Source organism: Girardinichthys multiradiatus, chromosome 2 (assembly GCF_021462225.1).
Source record: "Girardinichthys multiradiatus isolate DD_20200921_A chromosome 2, DD_fGirMul_XY1, whole genome shotgun sequence".
NCBI lineage: Eukaryota > Metazoa > Chordata > Actinopteri > Cyprinodontiformes > Goodeidae > Girardinichthys > Girardinichthys multiradiatus.
This window is the reverse complement of record NC_061795.1, coordinates 20,934,406-20,953,557: the sequence shown is the minus strand read 5'-3', so window position 1 is coordinate 20,953,557 and position 19,152 is coordinate 20,934,406. Positions and strand designations below refer to the sequence as shown.

The 19,152-nt window shown below is 38.6% G+C and overlaps 2 protein-coding genes across 5 annotated transcripts in view; both read right to left on the bottom strand.

Moving 5' to 3' along the window:
* LOC124881197 (filamin-C-like) overlaps window positions 1-3,474 on the bottom strand; it is a 30,208-nt gene extending 26,734 nt beyond the window's left edge. Inside the window, exon 1 of the mRNA XM_047386727.1 lies at window positions 2,750-3,474. Within this exon, the coding sequence (XP_047242683.1) occupies window positions 2,750-3,125 (376 nt within the window). The 5' untranslated portion in view covers window positions 3,126-3,474. The remainder of the gene's footprint in view (window positions 1-2,749) is intronic.
* Window positions 3,475-12,440: 8,966 nt separating this feature from the next.
* Window positions 12,441-19,152, bottom strand: part of LOC124881059 (coiled-coil domain-containing protein 136-like) — a 47,138-nt gene continuing 40,426 nt past the window's right edge. For 3 of the 4 annotated variants that reach the window (XM_047386552.1, XM_047386560.1, XM_047386567.1), the window contains exons 8-9: window positions 17,437-17,549; window positions 12,441-12,582 (exon numbers count right to left, since the gene is read on the bottom strand). In XM_047386552.1, the coding sequence (XP_047242508.1) occupies window positions 12,570-12,582; window positions 17,437-17,549 (126 nt within the window). In that variant the 3' untranslated portion in view covers window positions 12,441-12,569. The remainder of the gene's footprint in view (window positions 12,583-17,436; window positions 17,550-19,152) is intronic. The other variant, XR_007041526.1, reaches the window with a different exon arrangement.

Sequence of the window (19,152 nt, the reverse complement as noted above, 5' to 3'; positions counted from 1 at the left end):
AACCTCTGAGGAGTTGGAAACACTTTTCCTTTTACTGATTAATGCTGTTGTTTATCCGAGGACGGTTTTGGTGCTGGCTGCTTTACTTTTCTGAGATTAGCGTGCCCTTTCAGAGGGTGATGTTTTATGTGTCTCTGCTTGACTGGCGAAGGCAGGTGGCAGAACGTCTGTCCGGCTTTAAGGGTGGCCGTGTGGTCAAAGAGGCATCTATCAAAGCATATCTAGTTACACACCATGACACATGTGCAACTGCTGATTGTCTTCGACATCCCCGCTGGAGCGAGGCTTAGACTATATTTTCAGAGTGCTTCCTTTTCCCACCAGTGTGCCCGGACATAAAAGGCTTACGCTTTGATGATCACACCCTTTTTCTGTCAAAACAATCTGACCTACGGCAAACTAGGCTGTACAGCAGGGATGTTGGCGCCAAGCAGCATTTTAAGTTTGAGGTGCAGCCTTTACGCTATAATCTTTGATTGTGACCTATACTCTCATGTGATCAGCAGTGGTGCTTGAGATTGGACGTGGTCATTTACAGTTTGCCCCACAATGTCAGGCCTGGAAATACACACACCGGAAGGGGGTCGGTCTCCTTCACAGTCTGACGGCCAAAACCTCAACCCTGCCAGGAATTTCACTGAAATGTGGCAGCATCATTAGACACTAAAACAGAAAAATACTCTGTCAAACTCTAATAAGCACTTCCTACATATAAATTCAGGTGCTATTTATGAGGAAATCAGTGCTAACAATTCTGATTCTTTTATGTTTCTAAGCACTATGACACATAAAATAGAAAAGAAGGTCCCACAAGTACTTTGACAGAAGTCTTAGTTTTGACTTTAACATAAAATGTAGGAACCTAACATTCATCCTGACGTATGCATCAATGAATCTAAGCATAATCTTTATGTGATTTTAATTAAGCCCAAAAAAGTTCATTAAAGTACATGCTGTGGGTTAAAGCATTTATATCATTTATAGCAGGAGTTTCCAGTTTTGATCAGTCTTGAATCTTTTGATTCATTGGAAAATAAGATTTTTTCAGAATTTGAACTGCCGATTAGAGATCAGAACTAATCAAGGAAAAATTGGCCAGATTGAAATCTCTGGCCAATTGATTGGTGTATCTCAGGTATTACTCATTCTGCTCAACCTGTTTAAGTCATGCCTTTGTGATACTGTGGATGTGACAAATAAAACAAATCCATGGCAGGCTAATACAACCTTAGATATCTGAATGACAGTCTAATCCCCAAATCCCACTGGACTGCCTGGCACAAGAGCTGCTGATAGCCTTAAAATGACCAAAATGGGACCCCCGAGTCCTTCTTTCCCCCTAACCTTCCAGAAACAGCTGTGTTTGTGAATAAGTGTGTGTGAGACTGAGGCCCATCTGTGTAAAAAACTGTCATTCTCATTACACAGCCTTAATACATTTTCAGCCCATAGCTCAGCACACTGCAGCAGCAAGAGTTGGTTCAAAGCTGGCAGAACAGCCACCGGGTAAGGGACCTGATCCAACTCAGTGACCTCGGTGACACCTTCTGCAGTAACTTTCCAATAAGCTGCTGACCCCAACTCAGCACCTGACTCCTGGATTTTTAAAATACCAATGGGATTATTTATACATTTTATTATTGTATTTACTTTTTCATTTTGTATAAAACAGCTCAAATTGTAGGCCAGTGAATGCTTACTTATTGTGACCAGTGTGAGGTCCTGTTTTGTAACTACCACTGGAGCTACTTGGCCCATCTTTAGTAGTACTCAGAAGAAAATATGGCATTAATTATTAGTAAGTTAAAAACAAGCATAGTAAGTGAATGATTTAGTGAATGACATCGAACCATGAAGAATTGCTGGTGGGCTTTTATGCTGTCTTACATTTGCCTGTAAAGTCCAAATTTGGATTTGGAAATGATATCAAACCAGACTGAAACATGTTCCAGAGCTAGTCAGTTGGATTTGTTACTTGACATGCACAGTGACTAGGCTAAGTGCTATTAGTAATACAAACTAATAATGTAATTCCCTGCATTTGTAATTTTTAACATTGAAGCATAATGTCTACTGAAGATGGTTATACAGAATTGTGTAAGTAATTAATCAGATACAAATTATCATAAGAAATTTACAGAAACTCTTTTTTGCCACAAGTTTTTAATTCAATGTGGCCATATTGGATTTATCAGTCAGGGTAGGTGAGGAATCTCCAACGTTTCTCATTTCTAGGTACCTTTCTGGTCGGGTTTGTTTACTTTAAACTTGGAATTTTCAATGTTCAAGTAAAGATTGGGAACATAATTAAACTGCACCCTTCAATAAGACCTAAAAATGTCAGTCATGAACATAAAATAGTGGCACTTGGAAAACTGACTTTGCTCAGGTGGTACCTGTTACAAAACGTTTGAGAATGACTGGTTTAGCTGGAAACATACTAATGTGTTATGCCTAATTCAAGCCCAGATGTATATCTAATTTAAAACATTTGGTAAGAATTAAAAATTATGCCTCTCCATTCAAATGGTCTGAGCTTGAGCTATTTTGAAGGAGAAATGAGCAATTAGATACATAAGTCTGGTAGAGACATAGCCCTAAAGACTTTAACTGCAATGAAAGGTTGCTCTATATTGACACGCCTGACACATGAACTAAATACCAAAGGGATTATATATGCCTGTTCAAATGATAAATTAACTTTCTCATTTGTTTCTTCAATTCAAATTAAAGCCCAGTAGTAGCTCACCTATTGAGACCAGTTTGATGTGCTCTCTGTCCAGGAACTCCAACGCCACGGACACATTTTCCAGCTTCATCTGCCGGAAGTTGGGCCTGCTGTGGTGCTTCCTGTACATCTTCTTCTGGCTCAGTACCTCCAGGAGCGAGATGAGCTTCAGCCCGTCGCTAAAATCCTTCTGCAGGTCGGTGATGGTCTTGTTGACGCACTTCAGGTGCTCGTTGCACCACCTGGTGAAGGTGTTCTGCTGGATCTTCTTCCACGGCGCGTCCTCGGCCAGGTCCTTCTCCGTGGCTGGCATCTCGTCGTCCTCCTCTTCCCCAAAGTCCGTGGGCTGGTAGTACTGTGGAGGCAGCTGCTCCTCGCCGTAGTTGTTGCTCATCATGATGGTCCTCTCCTCGTCCACTTTTATAGCTCGGCGGTGACACTCGTGTGTGGAACTGCGCTGAAAACTTTTAGCGGGTCGATGGCAAAGAGCGAAAGGAAAGTTCAGTCTTGGATGAGTTTTAAAAGCAGCCTGCAGATTATTCGGACGCAGATGCGAAGACCTCTTGTGTCAAACCGGTGATGGATTAAATGATCCGATAAATAATATAGGAGGAGGCTTTGACTGGCACCTTCTTGATGAGTTGTCCTTTGAGTATTATACTTTTAAAAAAAAGAGTGGATCACAGTGGCAGGTGAGCTGGAGCAGCGAACTGTTTAACTTGCATGCAGAGAGGAGGATGGTGTCGGGTTTATAAAGGGGCCCCGGGCCGCGTCACTAAGCGTCTGTGATCATGGTCTATTTGTTAAGATATGAGGAAAACGGGAGTCGGGCTCGGTTTTCGCGGAGGACGGCACCGTGATTGGTCAGACGCCGAGCAGCGCAACAGTTGTGGCATGCACCTTATTTTTAGGAGCTCCAATTTGGGCGACTGTGAGGGAGGGGTTTCTCGGGGGACGTGTGCTGGGACTGACCGATTGTTGTGGATGTGTGTCATGCTGCGAGGGTTCCGAGTGGATGAACGACCGGACTAAGAAAAGAAAGAGTAGTGAGAGCCTGGGGGCCACGGAGTTGTCATGTTACCGTTAAGGTTTTTTACCGTTAAGGTTTTTTACCGTTAAGGTTTTTTTAATAGCAGATTAAAAGCCTCCTGCGAGGACGAAAAACTAGATTTTTCAAGGATGAGGTTATTATATGAAGTGACGGAATTACTGTGCTTGACAGTTATCTGCCACCACAGTGAAAGATTCATTTCAGTGTAGACAAGCAAAGGTCAGCATGCTCCAAGAGGGTTATGATATTACATTTTGGTTTATATTAAAAAAAAATAAAAATAACACCCTATTTGGATGGGCAGATTCGTTTTTTTTTTTTTACATTTTCCAGTTAGGAGCCCTGCAAAATGATTCAAGCCCCTTGAACTTTCTCACAAGCTCAGGGCAGTAAAAAACTTCAGACTGGGGCAGAGAACATACAAGCAGAACCCTTACGGATCTCTTCCGTTTTTGCTGTTTTGTCGCACTTAAATATTTCAGTTGAAATATTGAATTTGAAAGTTGAATTTTGTTTGCATTCAGGTTATCTTTGATATTAAAATTAGCTTAATCTGAAAGATAGAGGTACTTTTAGCAACACTAGATTAAAGCATATTTATGTGTTAGAATAGCCAAGTGAAAACACAGACTTAAATAATAAAAACAATCTGTGAATTTGAGCTTTTTTGCCAAAACAAATATGGACAAAGCATTAATGGTCTTGATGTGCAAAGCTTATAGGGACAAAACAGTTTCAGTTATGATTGCAACAAAATGTGCTTTTACTAGGTATTGAGTCTGAATACTGATGCATGCTATACTTTTAAGATTTGTATTTGGGAAATTTCTTAAAAGTCATTGATTGTTTTGTCCTGTGTGTCTCTGTTTTTCTCTGTGATGGACTGGTGGTCTATCACAGAGAGAAACCAGCCTCACTGCGCGACCTTGCACGGATAAGCAGGTATAGACAATGGATGGATGGATCCTTTTTCTTCCACTTCACAACAAGCACTACTTTGTGTTGGTCCCTGATAAAGTAAATAGAAATTTGTGTTTATAGTTTGACAAAACCTTTAGCATAAATAAATCATATTTTCAGGGTAAAACCTGCTTCTGCAATGTAAAAGTCTATTTTGTTAAATTTCTAGCAAGGGAAAGTGTCATCTCCAGATCTGCTCAGTGACAGCATGATGAGGAGGCAGTACATACGTTTAAAAAAAAAAATGTCTTGAGGAGTCAGTAACTGTTGTGTTTGCAGGAGGTTCTGGAGCTGTCATGGTGTTGTGACTCAGCACTGTTTGACACCAGCTGCCAGCTCCAGCTCTGATAAATAAGTGGGAGGTAAGAATAACTGTGACACATGCCGAAAGCATTCTCAGGAGTGTGGTTTTAGCAGGGGACCCCAGGTGGGTCTCCTAAAAGGTCATATGATACTAAAAATATTTGAGATGTTTTTTAAACTCGTTTTAGTTTTCTGTTTTTACTTCCAGCCTACATCATGTTCAGTTTGAAGTCACTATCTGATCTAAAAATCGATTATCTACTCGCTTAAAATGAGTCAGTGCCTCTTTGGGGGCTCAGTGGATGTTCAGGTGTCATCCTTTTCAAAGTGAGTTTGCTTCTAGACAAAGTACTCACCTCCTCACTTTCAGTCATGATGCTCCTTGAGCAGTTACAGTAAGACCTAAAGCAGGCGCCAGAATACCCGGCAGTGACAAGAACCACTTAAATAAAAGTATACTATCCATTATGGCCTGCAAAGAATACACAGTTAAGGAAAAGAATGAAAACCATAAAAAAAATAAAAATCACAAAATGTGTTTACATTTATAAGATGAAAATATCTAACTTTTATAATAAATAAATAAACACAACAAAACACAACGTAGCAGAATATACAGCAATACCCAAAGCACAACATATAGATCATAACATTTTTCCCTCACATTGTGCTAAACTGATCGGCCGGGCAAAGAGGATATTTTCCAGAAGCACCCAAACAGACCCTGGTAAGTCAGGAGGAGATGCAGGGATACATAGCTCAGGTAAGGAGTCCTTTAACAAAACACTATTAGGCGTACACATCACAAATCTTGTACAAATACGTTTTATTTCTATATGGATGCCATCTTCCGATTTAAATTTTCAATTTGTTCCTAATAAAACATTTTCCAGTTTGTGTTGTTTTTCAAATGAGTTTTGAGTTTTTCAAATTGTCATTGTTTTTATTCAATGTGTGAGTCCGTGTGCTCCAAACTTGAAAAAACACTAACTGATCGTAGTCTGTAGGTGTGCAGAAAAGTTGAATGTAGTCTCTCCAGGTGCTGCGTAGATATCTTCATATTCTGTATGGGTCATATTTTTCAATCCGTTCAGTTTTCTCTGGTCTTTATTACATTTCTTTGAACAATAACGTCACAGTATTTGCTATGGAACAGCTAAACATGGTAATGAACCTGCTGACCAATTTCACGAATCCGCCATTTTTATTTCTCGCTGCGATTTTGTAGTCCAAGCTCAAGTATGCCAAAGATGCGAGTGGATAAGTCTAAATGTTCGATTGTTGGGTGTATAAGCCCACGCAATTCATTACACTGTCCCCCAGCGTCAGGACCTCTTCGCAATGCCTGGTTATAATTCATTTTTAATGATAAATGTACCAACATCAATGGGGAAATTCCTCTTTGCGCAAAGCACTTCAAGGACAAGTTCTTCAGCAACTTCCACCAGTATCAAAAAGTATTTCCTGAAAGACTTCATCTGATTAAGCAGTCAGTTCCTTCTGTCTATGGAAACGGACACAGCAAAGCGGGAAGCTGCAAATAAGGCTAAAATCATATTTTATTTTAGACATGAATTTACTGTGTGTTATAACGTGCTAGCCATTGTTTTGACAGCAGTAGCATCGGGACCTCTGCACTCACTCTGGGTCAGACTGTGGATCAACCATGTAAGGCTGGATGGACAAGACTTCTGTTCATTCTAATGAAGTCCTTATGATTAATTTACAAGTCAATATATTACTGTTTTGCATTAAAAATGTTACTCCTGATTCACCATATACTCAAGCCGACTAACCTGGAATTTAAAGATGTTAGCTACTTGTTGTGATGAAGTATTCTGATCTTTGGAAGATAAATTAAAATGCTATTTTAAGCATAAATAAGCATTTGGAATCTCAAAATTATTGAATCACAACAGAATTATTTATTTTCTGCACTTTACCCAGATTGATTTTATTGTGACTCTGGATTCTTCAATTGAGCCAAACCCATACGGACTACAGACAGGTGTAACCAGTGTGGCAAGACCAGGACAACCGCTGCAGAAGAACCTTCATGAACCAGAAAATCCATTCTTGATTGCAAATAGGATACAAAACAAAACACTACCCAGGTAGCAACTTTTCTAAAGAACTGAATACAAGTTTTCATTTTATTTTATTTTTGGTGGAAAAAGACCTCAATTTTATTTGGTTATTGTATTTTAATTTCAAGAATTGTAAATAGTATAGGTTTCTATTTTCTTCTCTGTGAAGCAACAAAATAATCAGTTCAGCGTTCAGTTGGTCTGATACTTGATTCGTCTTGGTAGAACCTAGTAGATGTCTAGTGCCTGTTTCATATGGGTCCACCTTAAGTGTGTCACACTTCCATTTGCCAAGCCACTGTACAATGGGAATTTCCCCACTGAGGGACAAATAAGATTATTCTATTCTATTCTAATATTTATCAAAGAGTAGCAAGAATAAAGGCATTGTTAACAGAAAGCCATAAGAAGTCCTGTTAGCAACTTGCCAAAAGCTTTGAACTGGACACAGCAAACATTAGAAGGAAGGAGTTCTAATCATTTAAGACAAATAGTGAAACATGTTGGCTGCATCATGTTGAGAATTGTTATTAAAAACTTTTTAGTATTATATTTTCAGACATGTCTTTGGGAAAGTTGGCATGTCTTTTATTTTCTTTATGCTACTGTATTTTGTCAGTTACTGTTAACATGTGTCCTTCAGCAATAAAGTTTATCAGAACTTACTTTTATTCATTTTTTTTTTTTTGTACTTTCACAAAATACAGAATTGCAAAGTTCTTTTTGTGTACACAAAATGCTTCTCGTCAAGTTCTGGCTCTTATGTTTGAGTTAAATGGTCACAAAAGATCTCAGTCCACAGTGTAAGCTACAGCTCAGTTAATCTATTATCCGTTTTTTTTTACAACTGTCAAAAAGTGCTGAAAATGTAGCAAATAAAATAAAAAATAATTCACTGAGCTTCATTCTGTTGATCTCGCCTTTTGACATTTTATCTCTAAAGTTTGCTCATGGCTTTTTCACCATCTCCCTTGCACCTTTTTTAATGAGCTTTTTCTCCTGTTTGCCTGTCAGTTGACTATATTAATTATTTAAAAAGGGATTTGGGGTGAATTTGCTGCACAGATAGACCCAGGGCCATAGGCTATTTGATTAGCCCATTAAGAGACTTTCTAATCCTTTAGCTGTAACTCTGACTCAGAATGAGACGGGAACCTGATTCAGAATCCTAAGGGAGGTTTTGCAGACTTGGGAAACTCATTTACTTTAAACCTAGGCTAGCTTTTACATAACACTGCACATCCAGGGTACTTTTAGATAATTAGATTTCCCCTAATCTCAGCAAACCACGAGCTATTTGCAGTGCAGTAATGGATGTAGTTTGAAGGCCTCATCAGCAACGTTGACACACCAGTTCCTGCCATCGGCATTAAAACTGCGACTGTGTGATCATGTCACGTCTGTGGAGTGAAGGTTATTAATATCCGTGCAACCCAACCATAACGTGATGCCTGCAGAGAGACGGTTTCTACTCCAGCTAAATGTTTTTCATGAATGGGACTCCGTGAGACCTTAAACCTTGTGACCATGATGGACGGTGAGGTCAGCTACCCAGGAAAGTAAGGCTCTTCAGACATCATGTGGGTTGGATATATTTATTTTCTCAAGTCATTCGCAGTGCAAAATAGACCTCCAGGTAACAAAATAGCCATGACTATATTGAAAACAAACAATGCAATAGATATGTAAAAGCAGCAAGCTTCAAAAACACTCTGCAACATAGAGGCTTCACAAACGATAATAATATCTCTGAAATAATCTCTGAAATAAGGACAGTGTCCTAAAGTGCCTTAAATAATAATATTTTGACCTATTAAACTTTCTGGCATTTTGTTACAGACTTTAAGGTATTTTATTGGGATTAGGCAAGACCAACATAAAGTTTATTGGTCTTGTAAAGTGATTGTGAAGTGGAAACAAAAGGATGCATGCTTTTTAAATGATTTTAAAGAGGAAAAAAGGAAGTGTAGCGTGCATTTGTCTACAGCTAGCTTAACTCTGATACCCCTAAATAAAATCCAGAGCAACCAAATGACCTCAGAAGTCCCCTATGTAATAAATAATGTCCATTCGTAATATGATCTTAGTATAAATCCAACTGTTCTGTGAAGGGTTCAGGTTTGTTAGAGAACAATAAAGAACAAACACCCTTCTGAAGACCAAGGAACATAGTGGACAGGATGAGGATAACGTAGAGAGTTTAGTAAAAGGGTTAGGTTATAAAACAATAAGAGAGCAAAAATGAACTTTTTAAACTACGTACAAAACCCCATGTGTTGCAGATAACTATCACTGCAAATTACCCTGAACATACCATGCCCACTTTGAAACATTCCTTCAACAAGGACAGAGAAACTGAAAGGGAAGATGCATGAAGCCAAAAACAGGATATTACTGGAGAAGAAAACCTGCTAGATGCTGTGGTGGTTGTTCACACTTCCTCTGGACAATAACCCATCACATATAGCTAGAGCTACAAGGAAACAGTTTATATCAAACTCTGTTAATGTTTTAGAATGGTCTAGTCAAAGTCCATACCTAAATCCAATTGAGAATCTATGCAAAGACTTAAGAAAATGTTTTCTCCATTCAATCTGACTGAGGCTTTTTTGCAAAAACACACTGGAAATATTTTTGGTTAAAGGTGATGGCGAAATACTTCGAAGGACTTGCAGTGTTCAATATTTTTATTTGTAAAACATTTTAAAATCCATGAATCCTTTTCCTTCCACCTTTTGCAGTAAATACACAGGTCTGTCACATACAATCCCAAAGAAATAAAATGCAGTTTGTGGTTTGTGACAAAATGTGGAAACATTCACGGTGAATGATTATTTTTGCAAGCCGCTGAACATAATGCAGTATTTATTAGGACTTCAGTTTGTGTTGTAAGTGGATCTAATTGTGACATTTGTAGTCCTGTGGCACATGTGTATTTGATAAAATCTCCTTAAAGGCCGATAATGCTCAATAAAATTCATTTTAACAATAAATGTTTCAGAAAGTGTTTCTGAAATTCAAAAGACTGACAGAAACAAGGAATTGTTCCTTGTCGGGTAAATGCATGCAATGGCTACCATAGGGTTTGAACAAAGAGGTCTGGAAGGTGGTCCTTTGACTAACATCAGCATAAATAAACATGTACATAGCTTGGAGTGTGGCTATCAAATATACAATGCTCTTTAAAATAGAATAAACTTTCTACAAAGCTATTACAAATGGGTTTAAGAAAGAGCTTTCTCCCATATCACTGTATGTTGCATCTATTTACAGGAAATACAAAGGAACCGAATCCATATAACCAACATAAAAAGTATATTGTGCTTCTATATGTTTTCTAGCATGCTTTCTGTGTTTTAAAAGATTATCACAAAAAAGAACATTTCACAAATGTAAACAATGTGTTTTCAATACATACAGAAGTTAACAGTAGATGATGTTTAGATACGTTTTATGATTTCCTATTTACAAGTTTCAGACACAAATCACATTCCTACTCTAGGTTTCTAATAAGTTCATAACATTTCATCGTTTTTTTCAGTTAAAATTAGACGTCATCCTTTTCCAACGTTGTACCTTTATCAAGCTAAAGAGCTTTCCCAAACATTCAGCCAGCAAACCCTGACAGAGTAAAAATTATTTATTTTTACATGAAACTCAAATGTACAGGTGCATCTCAAAAAACAAAAATATCACCATATTATGGTCACAAAGTTGATGATTATAGCTTACAGCTGATGCAAACCCCAAATACAGTTTTTGAGAACATTAGCAAATTACATAAAATCAGAAAAAAAATTTTTTATTTTATAGAAAGGTATAATATTTTGGCCATGTCATGGCCTATTTACTGTAATTACTTAAGACTACTGAGTTGTCCAGCAGTCACTGACAGGGCAGGCCACAAAAGGTCATTGCTCAAGAACCTTGCTGTTCACAGAGTGTTTTATGCAAGCATATTAATGTAAGGTCGAGTGGAATGAAAAAGTGCGGTAGTAAAAATTCCACAAGAAACTTTCATTTGGAAAAGCAAGGTCCCAGAATCTGGAGAAAGAGTGGAGAGGCACCAGTTCCAAGATGCTAGAGTTGCTAAAGTTTCCAGAGCTAATGATGGTTTGGAGAGCCATGACATCTACTGGTGTTGGTCTGTCAAAAGGTCCAAAGTCAGTCCGGCTGGCTACTAGAAAATGTTGGAGCACTTCATTCTTCCCTCTGTTGACAAGTAAGGTGATGCTGATTTCATTTTCCAACAGTATTTGGCACCTGCCCACACTGCCAAAGGTACCAGTAGCTAATTAATTGACCATGGCATCACTGTACTCACCCTGTAAAACCCAGAGTGAATCTATGATGCAGTATTTCATACACAAGAAGCCACAGCCTGTGGGCAGATATTTCTGTACTAAAAGCCATTTATCAGTCTAATGTAATATTCAAATTTTCGGAGAAACAAAATCTGGGGTTTTCATTAGCTGTAAGCCATAATCATCAAAATTAACAGAAATAAATACTTCAAATAAATCACTGTGTGTAATTAATATAACTTATGAGTTTCCCATTTTAACCAAATCACTGATATAAATTAACCTTTTGATAACATTCTTATTTATTGAGACCATTTACCACATCAGAGTTTCCTCAGAAAGCCACAGGAATGTTTCATAAGAAAAGATAAAGACTTCTAAAAATACTTCTGTAGGTGTATAATTCAAAGAGAGTTCAAAATGTAGGATTATGTTTGAACAGTGAGAAGGCAAGTAAGACAGCTTTATCTTTCTAACATGTTCATTAGTTAAAGGTGAAGAGGAGCTGGCTTCATCCAGCAAAGGAACCTAATTGGACTTTTACAATAAAAATAAGTATGATAATAAGACTGACTACATGTCAGTATATAAACTGGAGTAGCTGACAGCTAACAGTCTGTTTTTTTTTAGATTTAAAGGTGGATAATTATTTTCTTTATTGTCAGAAACACCTATGAGCAATACGAGAACAAACAGAAGATTAAATTAATACATTTTACAAATTAACTACATCCTTACAAGAGAACAATAACAAACACGACCTTAATTTTGTCACATATTAAAAGAGAAGAAGACCATATTTAGAGACGACTGACACAATACTAGCATACATCTACTCAACAGATTGCTCCTCATCTGGGCTGCAGGGCAGCTCATCGTCGCAGCGCTTAGACTGAGCCCATCATTCTCAGTCTGTTTTTATGTCGTACCGTCTTGCTGGGGGTGGGGGGTGGGTGTGTGTGTGTGTGTGTGTGTGTGTGTGTGTGTGTGGGGGGGGGGGGGGGGGGGGGGGGTATCGGCTGTTCCAAATTGGACGTCCGTCCCATCCAATCAACACCGGACGAGAGCTCTCAACAAGCCAGCCATTGCTAGTAGCAGGGCTGTGGCTGCAGAGAGAGTCACAATGGAGTTCCAACCTACCTCACTCCCCTGAGGGGACAGACAAAAACAGCAGCGTTAGGATATCTGTAAAACCTTTACATTTACCCCCGTTCCAGTGAAACGTTCACACACACCAACAAGCTGCATAAATGGCATTTACATTTTGGGTCTTAACTGATGTATGTGAACTGTTCTTTTTCTACTGGTGAACTGCGTGTATTTTATAGCAATGAACAAACTTCGGACATAGTTGTAGCTGGACATTTTGTTTCCTGTTACAGACCCAGTTTTTAAGCGTAGCCTATAAATTTTAAATGGAGTTGAGGTCAGAGCCATTTCAGAAGCGTTTTGTCAGGTTGCTTTACACATTCCAAACCCAGTCTTGATTTGTGTTTGTGATCATTGTCCTGTTGGATCAACACAAGTTTTAACTGGCCACCAGTTGAATTGAGAGGTGAATGAAACATTTTGCAAAGGCCTGCTTCTTTATTTTTGCATCCACTAGTACCACTCGTAGCAAAACCGACTTACACCATGGTGCTGCTACCACCATCAGTTGATGCAGTGTCCTTGGGTTTGAAAGCATCTCCTGGTCTCCTCCTCTTGTCATTATTGCCAGCTAGTTCAAACTGGCCTCTGACTTGACTGCCGAAAGCATTTGACTTGTACATGTGGGATGCTGCACATTACAGTTGAACTTAAGGGTTTTAATTTTGGAGCATGGGTTTTTACTTGGGCAGAGCCCTCTCATTCACTGGTTACAATGGTGGTTCCTCGTTTGTTCGTGAACATCTTTATCAAATACCTTTTTCTCTGAGGGTCACAGTTTGGGTTCATTGGAAATTATCATAGATTTAGGTATTCCAAGAGGATAGCAATAACATGGTTATGGTGTGAAAATATAGCTTCTTGGATGCCCTTCGTAAAGCCTCGACCTTAACTCAATTGATAATTCATGAACTATGCTTTAAAGGCAGGTCTATCCCAGGAAACAAACCCATTTAAATGAACCCCACCACTTCACGAGCTTGCTGGTGGCTGCAAGAAGCATGTGGTCAGGGTCCAAACCAGAACATTTGTGGGAGTGTATATATCTGAGCCTGTATATATAATTTTGAGCCTATATTGATTAGAGAAAATTCCAAATAAATTCAAACTTGTGAACCCAAATCATGCTTCTAAAACGCATTAAAATTATTGTTTGTATTATAATTCCACCCTGGAAAAAAAGCGGTTCAAATACATCATTAAAATCTCACTGAAATTCCATACATGGATTTTACCAGGACATTTAAGGAATAGTTCTGCATTTTAGGAAATTGGCATATTTGTTGATTAACAGACAGAAACTCTAAACCCTGCATTGTATTTTGACATGGCATGATAAGGCATAATAAGCTATACCGGGCTCCACTAGTTGTGGTGAAGACCTCAACCCACCCTCCCAATACCAGTAATTAGTGTTTTTGAATTACTGTTTGTGCACACATTGAACAAACGTGATGCAATGTGGTATTTTATCTTAAGCACAACTCTAGTTTTCAGATGTTTTTAACTTGGTGTTAACTGAGCTAACGGATGTTTGGGTTGCATCGTCACACAGACTGACAAAAACAGTTTAAGTTAGACACCCAGAAGGAATGGCTTGTGTTGGATGCAGTTTGGTACACATACAGAGTACCGATGGGATTCCAGAAACAAGAGATGATTTCCAGTTTCCTTCTATTTCAGCACTAATTGATACTACAGGGTTTAAGTAGTGGCATCATGATTGACGAGATAGTCTTATCTTGCGGTTGCCAGAGCTGCTGACAGTTAAAACAGTGAGAGAAGTTCAGCAGAAACAGCTGATGCCTCCAAAGATTAGGCAGCTTCATTACCCTTCACTGAGTTTAATAGATGTCACATCTAGAGTTCACATATGGCTGGATGGCCAAACAGTGATATTATCCTAGCCCACTTTATATGAAGGGCAACTGGTCAATACAGCCACCATGTACATGTAAACCCTGACACAATCAAACATTTACACCCTAATGGTTGGTCTGCCTTTCATAACCAAATCACACTCAATTCAGCTCATCCAAACCTGGGTACTTTTTATCTGGTAACTGTTTTTGCCCGTGAGTATATATTAAAACACTATCATCTACAATTTTCTGGTTTTACTCTGTGAGGCACACTGCTTTTCTGTCTTTCCTAAAGCTGTAAAAAATTAAGGAGAAAGTAATCCCTCCCACTGAAGACATGTATAATTTGTAGACAAGTCATTTTTAACCTATCTGTGTCACAGTACAAAACACTGCAATAGGGATCGCCAGGTGTTTACTTGTCGACGGATTGTCGACGGTGGCGACAGTGTTTGTGGTAGGTTGCTAGTTCGAAACCTGTCTCAGTCGTTGTGTCTTTGGGTAAGACACTCCACCTGCCTTGTCTGCTGATGGTGGTCAGGCTGCTTGGTGGCACCGGTTCTTCGGCACCTCACTTCTGTCAGTCTGCCTGTGGCTACAATGTAGCTTACCACTATCAGTGCATGAATGGGTGGAAGACTGATTGTAGTGTAAAGCGCTCTGTGGTCTCTGGGGACTTGATAAATTGCTGTACAAGTGCAGGCCATTTACAATTTACTTTTATTTCAAGGTTGGCATTCTTTTAGTCTTCAGTTCCAAAGAATAAGTCACATTTACATTGTTGCTTGACTAATTAGAAACTGCATTAAAGAAATACCAATAGATGCACTTTTTTAATAAACAATATAACAAGATAACTATTTGTTTTAAAATGTTTACGTGGACATTTCAATGTATATTTTTTTTTCACTAGATGAACTTAAATACACTGAAGTCTCAACGGCCTTGCTGCAGAAAGTAAAGCAGACTTCATAGTTTATAACAGTTCTCTGATAGCATTTTTAAAGGGATATAAACAAATAATATACAAAATAAATGTTTATGTTTGTAACTGGAGACAGAGACAGATGTGCCGCACTTAAACTGAATGCAATCAAAGGTCCTATAGCGTCATAGAGCAGTTAAAAAGATAAAAATAAAGTCAAGTCCAAACCTGTAAACTTGATATAATAGTCTACTCTTCTGATTTAAAACTGGTAAAGGCATTTTCCATTTTAGAGGGTAATTTTGTTCTAATTTGTCAAACAGCCCGCCCGTCCTGTCATACTGAGCTTTTACAAATATGTTGCTGTCATAAAACTATATCATTTTGATTTGCTGGATGTTTCAATCTTAGACTATTTAACACAAAATAAGCAGGTCCAGACCAGAAAGTTTTTACAATAAACAGTAAAAGTAGAAAAGAAAACAAGTTAAATTATTTCATTCTGCAAATACAGTTGCACCTAAAACTATTCAACCACCATTGCAAATTAGGTTTATTGTCAGTGTTCAGAATTTGTTGCTTGTTTGCAACAAATTACACAAGTGTGCTTTAAATAGTTAAATAGAAGTAATGTTATCATAAAAACAATTATTGCTTTGCACAAGCAAAGTGACGGATACAAAGTGTTGGCAAAGGCCTTGATTTTTTTTCTTCAGATGCAGTTAGAACAATGGTTTGCCAGTTTAAAGTTAAAGGTACAGCGCTTACACCACCTGGACGTGGAAGAAAAAGGAAGCTATCAATGGTTGACAAATTGTGACAAAACCTCGACTGACTGCAACAGACCTGCAGCAAGGCTTGGTGGCAGCAGCCACTGGGGTCTCAGTTTCCTCAGTAAGACATAAACAATACAGGCTCGATGTCTGACCTCCAAGCGTACATCACTACTGACCCAAATGCATAAGAAAAGAGAGCTCAATTTTGCTCACAAGTACATAAAAAGGCCAGATATCCAGATGAGGAAAAATAAAGGATGTGCTGAAAAGAACGCCCTGCCTACTGAGAAGCATGGCGATGCATCTGGTGCTCGGAGACTTCTTTGCCTTCTCTCTAACTGGAAACCTGCAAGCGTGTGGAGGAATCAAGATTGATTCAATTCAAGTATAAGGAAATCCCGGATGGAAAAGGTCATGAAGTCTGTGAGGAAGCCAAACCCTAAGCCTTACTAGATCTTCAAACAGGGCACAAGAACAAGCATGTCCAAAAATCCACCAAGGATTTGTTTCAAAAGAAGTCCTGCAAGATAACAGAGGGGCAATCATAGCTGCCTCGAGCTGCCTTGGAAAGCTCTGTTGGCATTTGAATAAGGAAGCTGCAGCAAGCACACCCAAGAATATAAATGAACTGGAGACCTTTTCCCATGAAGAGTGGGCCGAGACTCATCAGGAACGCTGCTAGATGCTGGTGTCTGGTTTTGAAACATGTTTGCAGCATGTTGCAACATCGGTAAGCATTATAGATGCTTGTCATGAAGGGGTTGAACATATTTTAAACTGTGATAATCATTAACGCTGCAATTTGTGTTTAATTTGGATAATCCACCTTAATATATTACATTAGTTATGTTGAGATATTAAAATGTTCTAATTGTTAATTGTTTTTATTTGTTTATCACAAATAGCTGCTAGCTTGTATATTTAGCAAATAAACCTAATTTGCAGAGGGGAATTGTCGTATTTCTGTAAAATTCGCCCTTGCATTATTAAAAAGGTTTATGTCAGTGTGGTTGTAAAATCAAATTAGTGTTTTATTATTTATTACTTAAAGGTTTGATGTATTTTCTTCCTTTTTGCTGTAATTTGTCATTTTTTCCTTACTCTTTTGGAATTTATTTATTAAAGTTTTTATGTAGTTTATTACACACTTGAAGAGAAATAATAGTTTTCTGTAACGTATCTCTGGTGATTTTGGACCACTGGAGACGCCGACGTTTTGTTAAGAAAGTCTGGGATTTCCAGATCGGCAAAACAAAACAATGCATCAGGTAGAGATAAGTTCCTCCCATACCTTGCTCTCTGGGACGCCAGCTCCGACAACCAGCACCAGACCACAGCCACAATTACAATCATTCCTATGAAGGGGATGGAGAGAACAGGGTGCTCAGATGGATGGATGAATCTCTGAGGAGGGAACAGAAAACAAACACAAGGACCATGGTGATGACAGGGGGTGAATGAATGGATGGACTGATAAGACAAAATAATAAATACACACAGAGCTGTGACTTCACACCAAACAGGCCGACAAAAATCAATGCATTAAAAACAAAATGAGACATGGTCTAATGTTGGGATTAACAGTGGAAGGACAGTGATGGAGCGAGTGAAACATCCTCATAAACAAACGATGCATAACTTTATGGTGACATAAGAATTGAGTCAACATGAGGATCTGTGCTCTGGATTGTGTGGCATTTGTTGCCAGCATGCGATGGTTTGAGTAGCCAGAAAAGGAAAGACGAACAATGTGAGGGACTATTTGGAGGTGTTTCATTCTCTCTATCCTCGTTATGCCATTAATTTGTTGTCTGACAGGCCGAGAGGTCATGGACATTCAGAGAACAAGGACAGCGTCAGAAACAGGCACGGGTAGACAGTTTGACACAATGCAGACACATATCATCATGGCTGTTGAAGACAAAACATGAAGTTTCTTTTTTTTCCCTGGCTTTTTGTTTTGTCTTTGGGCATAAATTGATTTATTTTTTTCCTAATTTTTTTCAGATTTAGAAACTAAATAAATATAATAAGCAGAAAAAGGAAAGGTGACTTGTGTTTGACCAAATATTTCTTGGCTGTAACCTTTGAAAAGCCTGTTTATATTCCCTTAAATTGTGCCACATTTGTAAGGAAAATACATATAGAGTTTAGTATGTGGCTGGCACCCACAAAAAAGATTTCCCAAATCCTCTCTGCCAAAGCCAAACAGCTTTTGGTGGAGACAGTGTGATGACATGGTGCAGCATCTTCCTCAATGGGAGAAAATAAGGCTTGCCATCATTGGATACAATCTCAGGGCAGAGAGATATCAAGATTAGATTCTCCAAGCGGTTACAATCCAATATCTCCATACCAAGGGTCTGAACTCTATCCTGTCAAAGTATGTCCCCACAGAGCAGGGGGGTTTATCAGTCTGGGCATGCTGTTGTGCCAGAGTGATCAACACAACCACATTGGCTGATTGGTGAAAAATGCTGGTTGAGTGACAGGATGCCACCCCACAACAGTATGTGACAAAGTTGGTGACCAGGATGAGGAGAATAAATCAGGCTGTTTTGGTTCTGTACTTCCTGTTTCTTCAGAGAGTAAATTGTTTAATTATCAATACGTCTTGCTTCTTCAAACTTCAATATTCCCATCTAATAAACAAGACCAAATAAGAGTCAATAGCAGAATGAACTGCTTGACATTGGCAGGCTGGATGTTGCACATTTTTTCATGGGTGTAACTTGCTTTCTCAACCATGCAGCTCAACCAATAAAAATATTTTCCTTACAAATATAGCTCAATTTAAAGCAGGGGTATCCAAACTGTAGCCTGTGGGCTTTTTGTGTGGCTCACAAATGTAATTCAAAACGGTAGAAATTTGGCCTGCCTCCACAGGCGGTTGATGCAGATGGACCTATTTTTTATTATTTTAGGATGAGATCTTCCCTCGCAAGTTAAAATCTTCTTAAAATAGGAAACGTTATTCAACACGAAGTTTATTCACAACGCTTTTTGC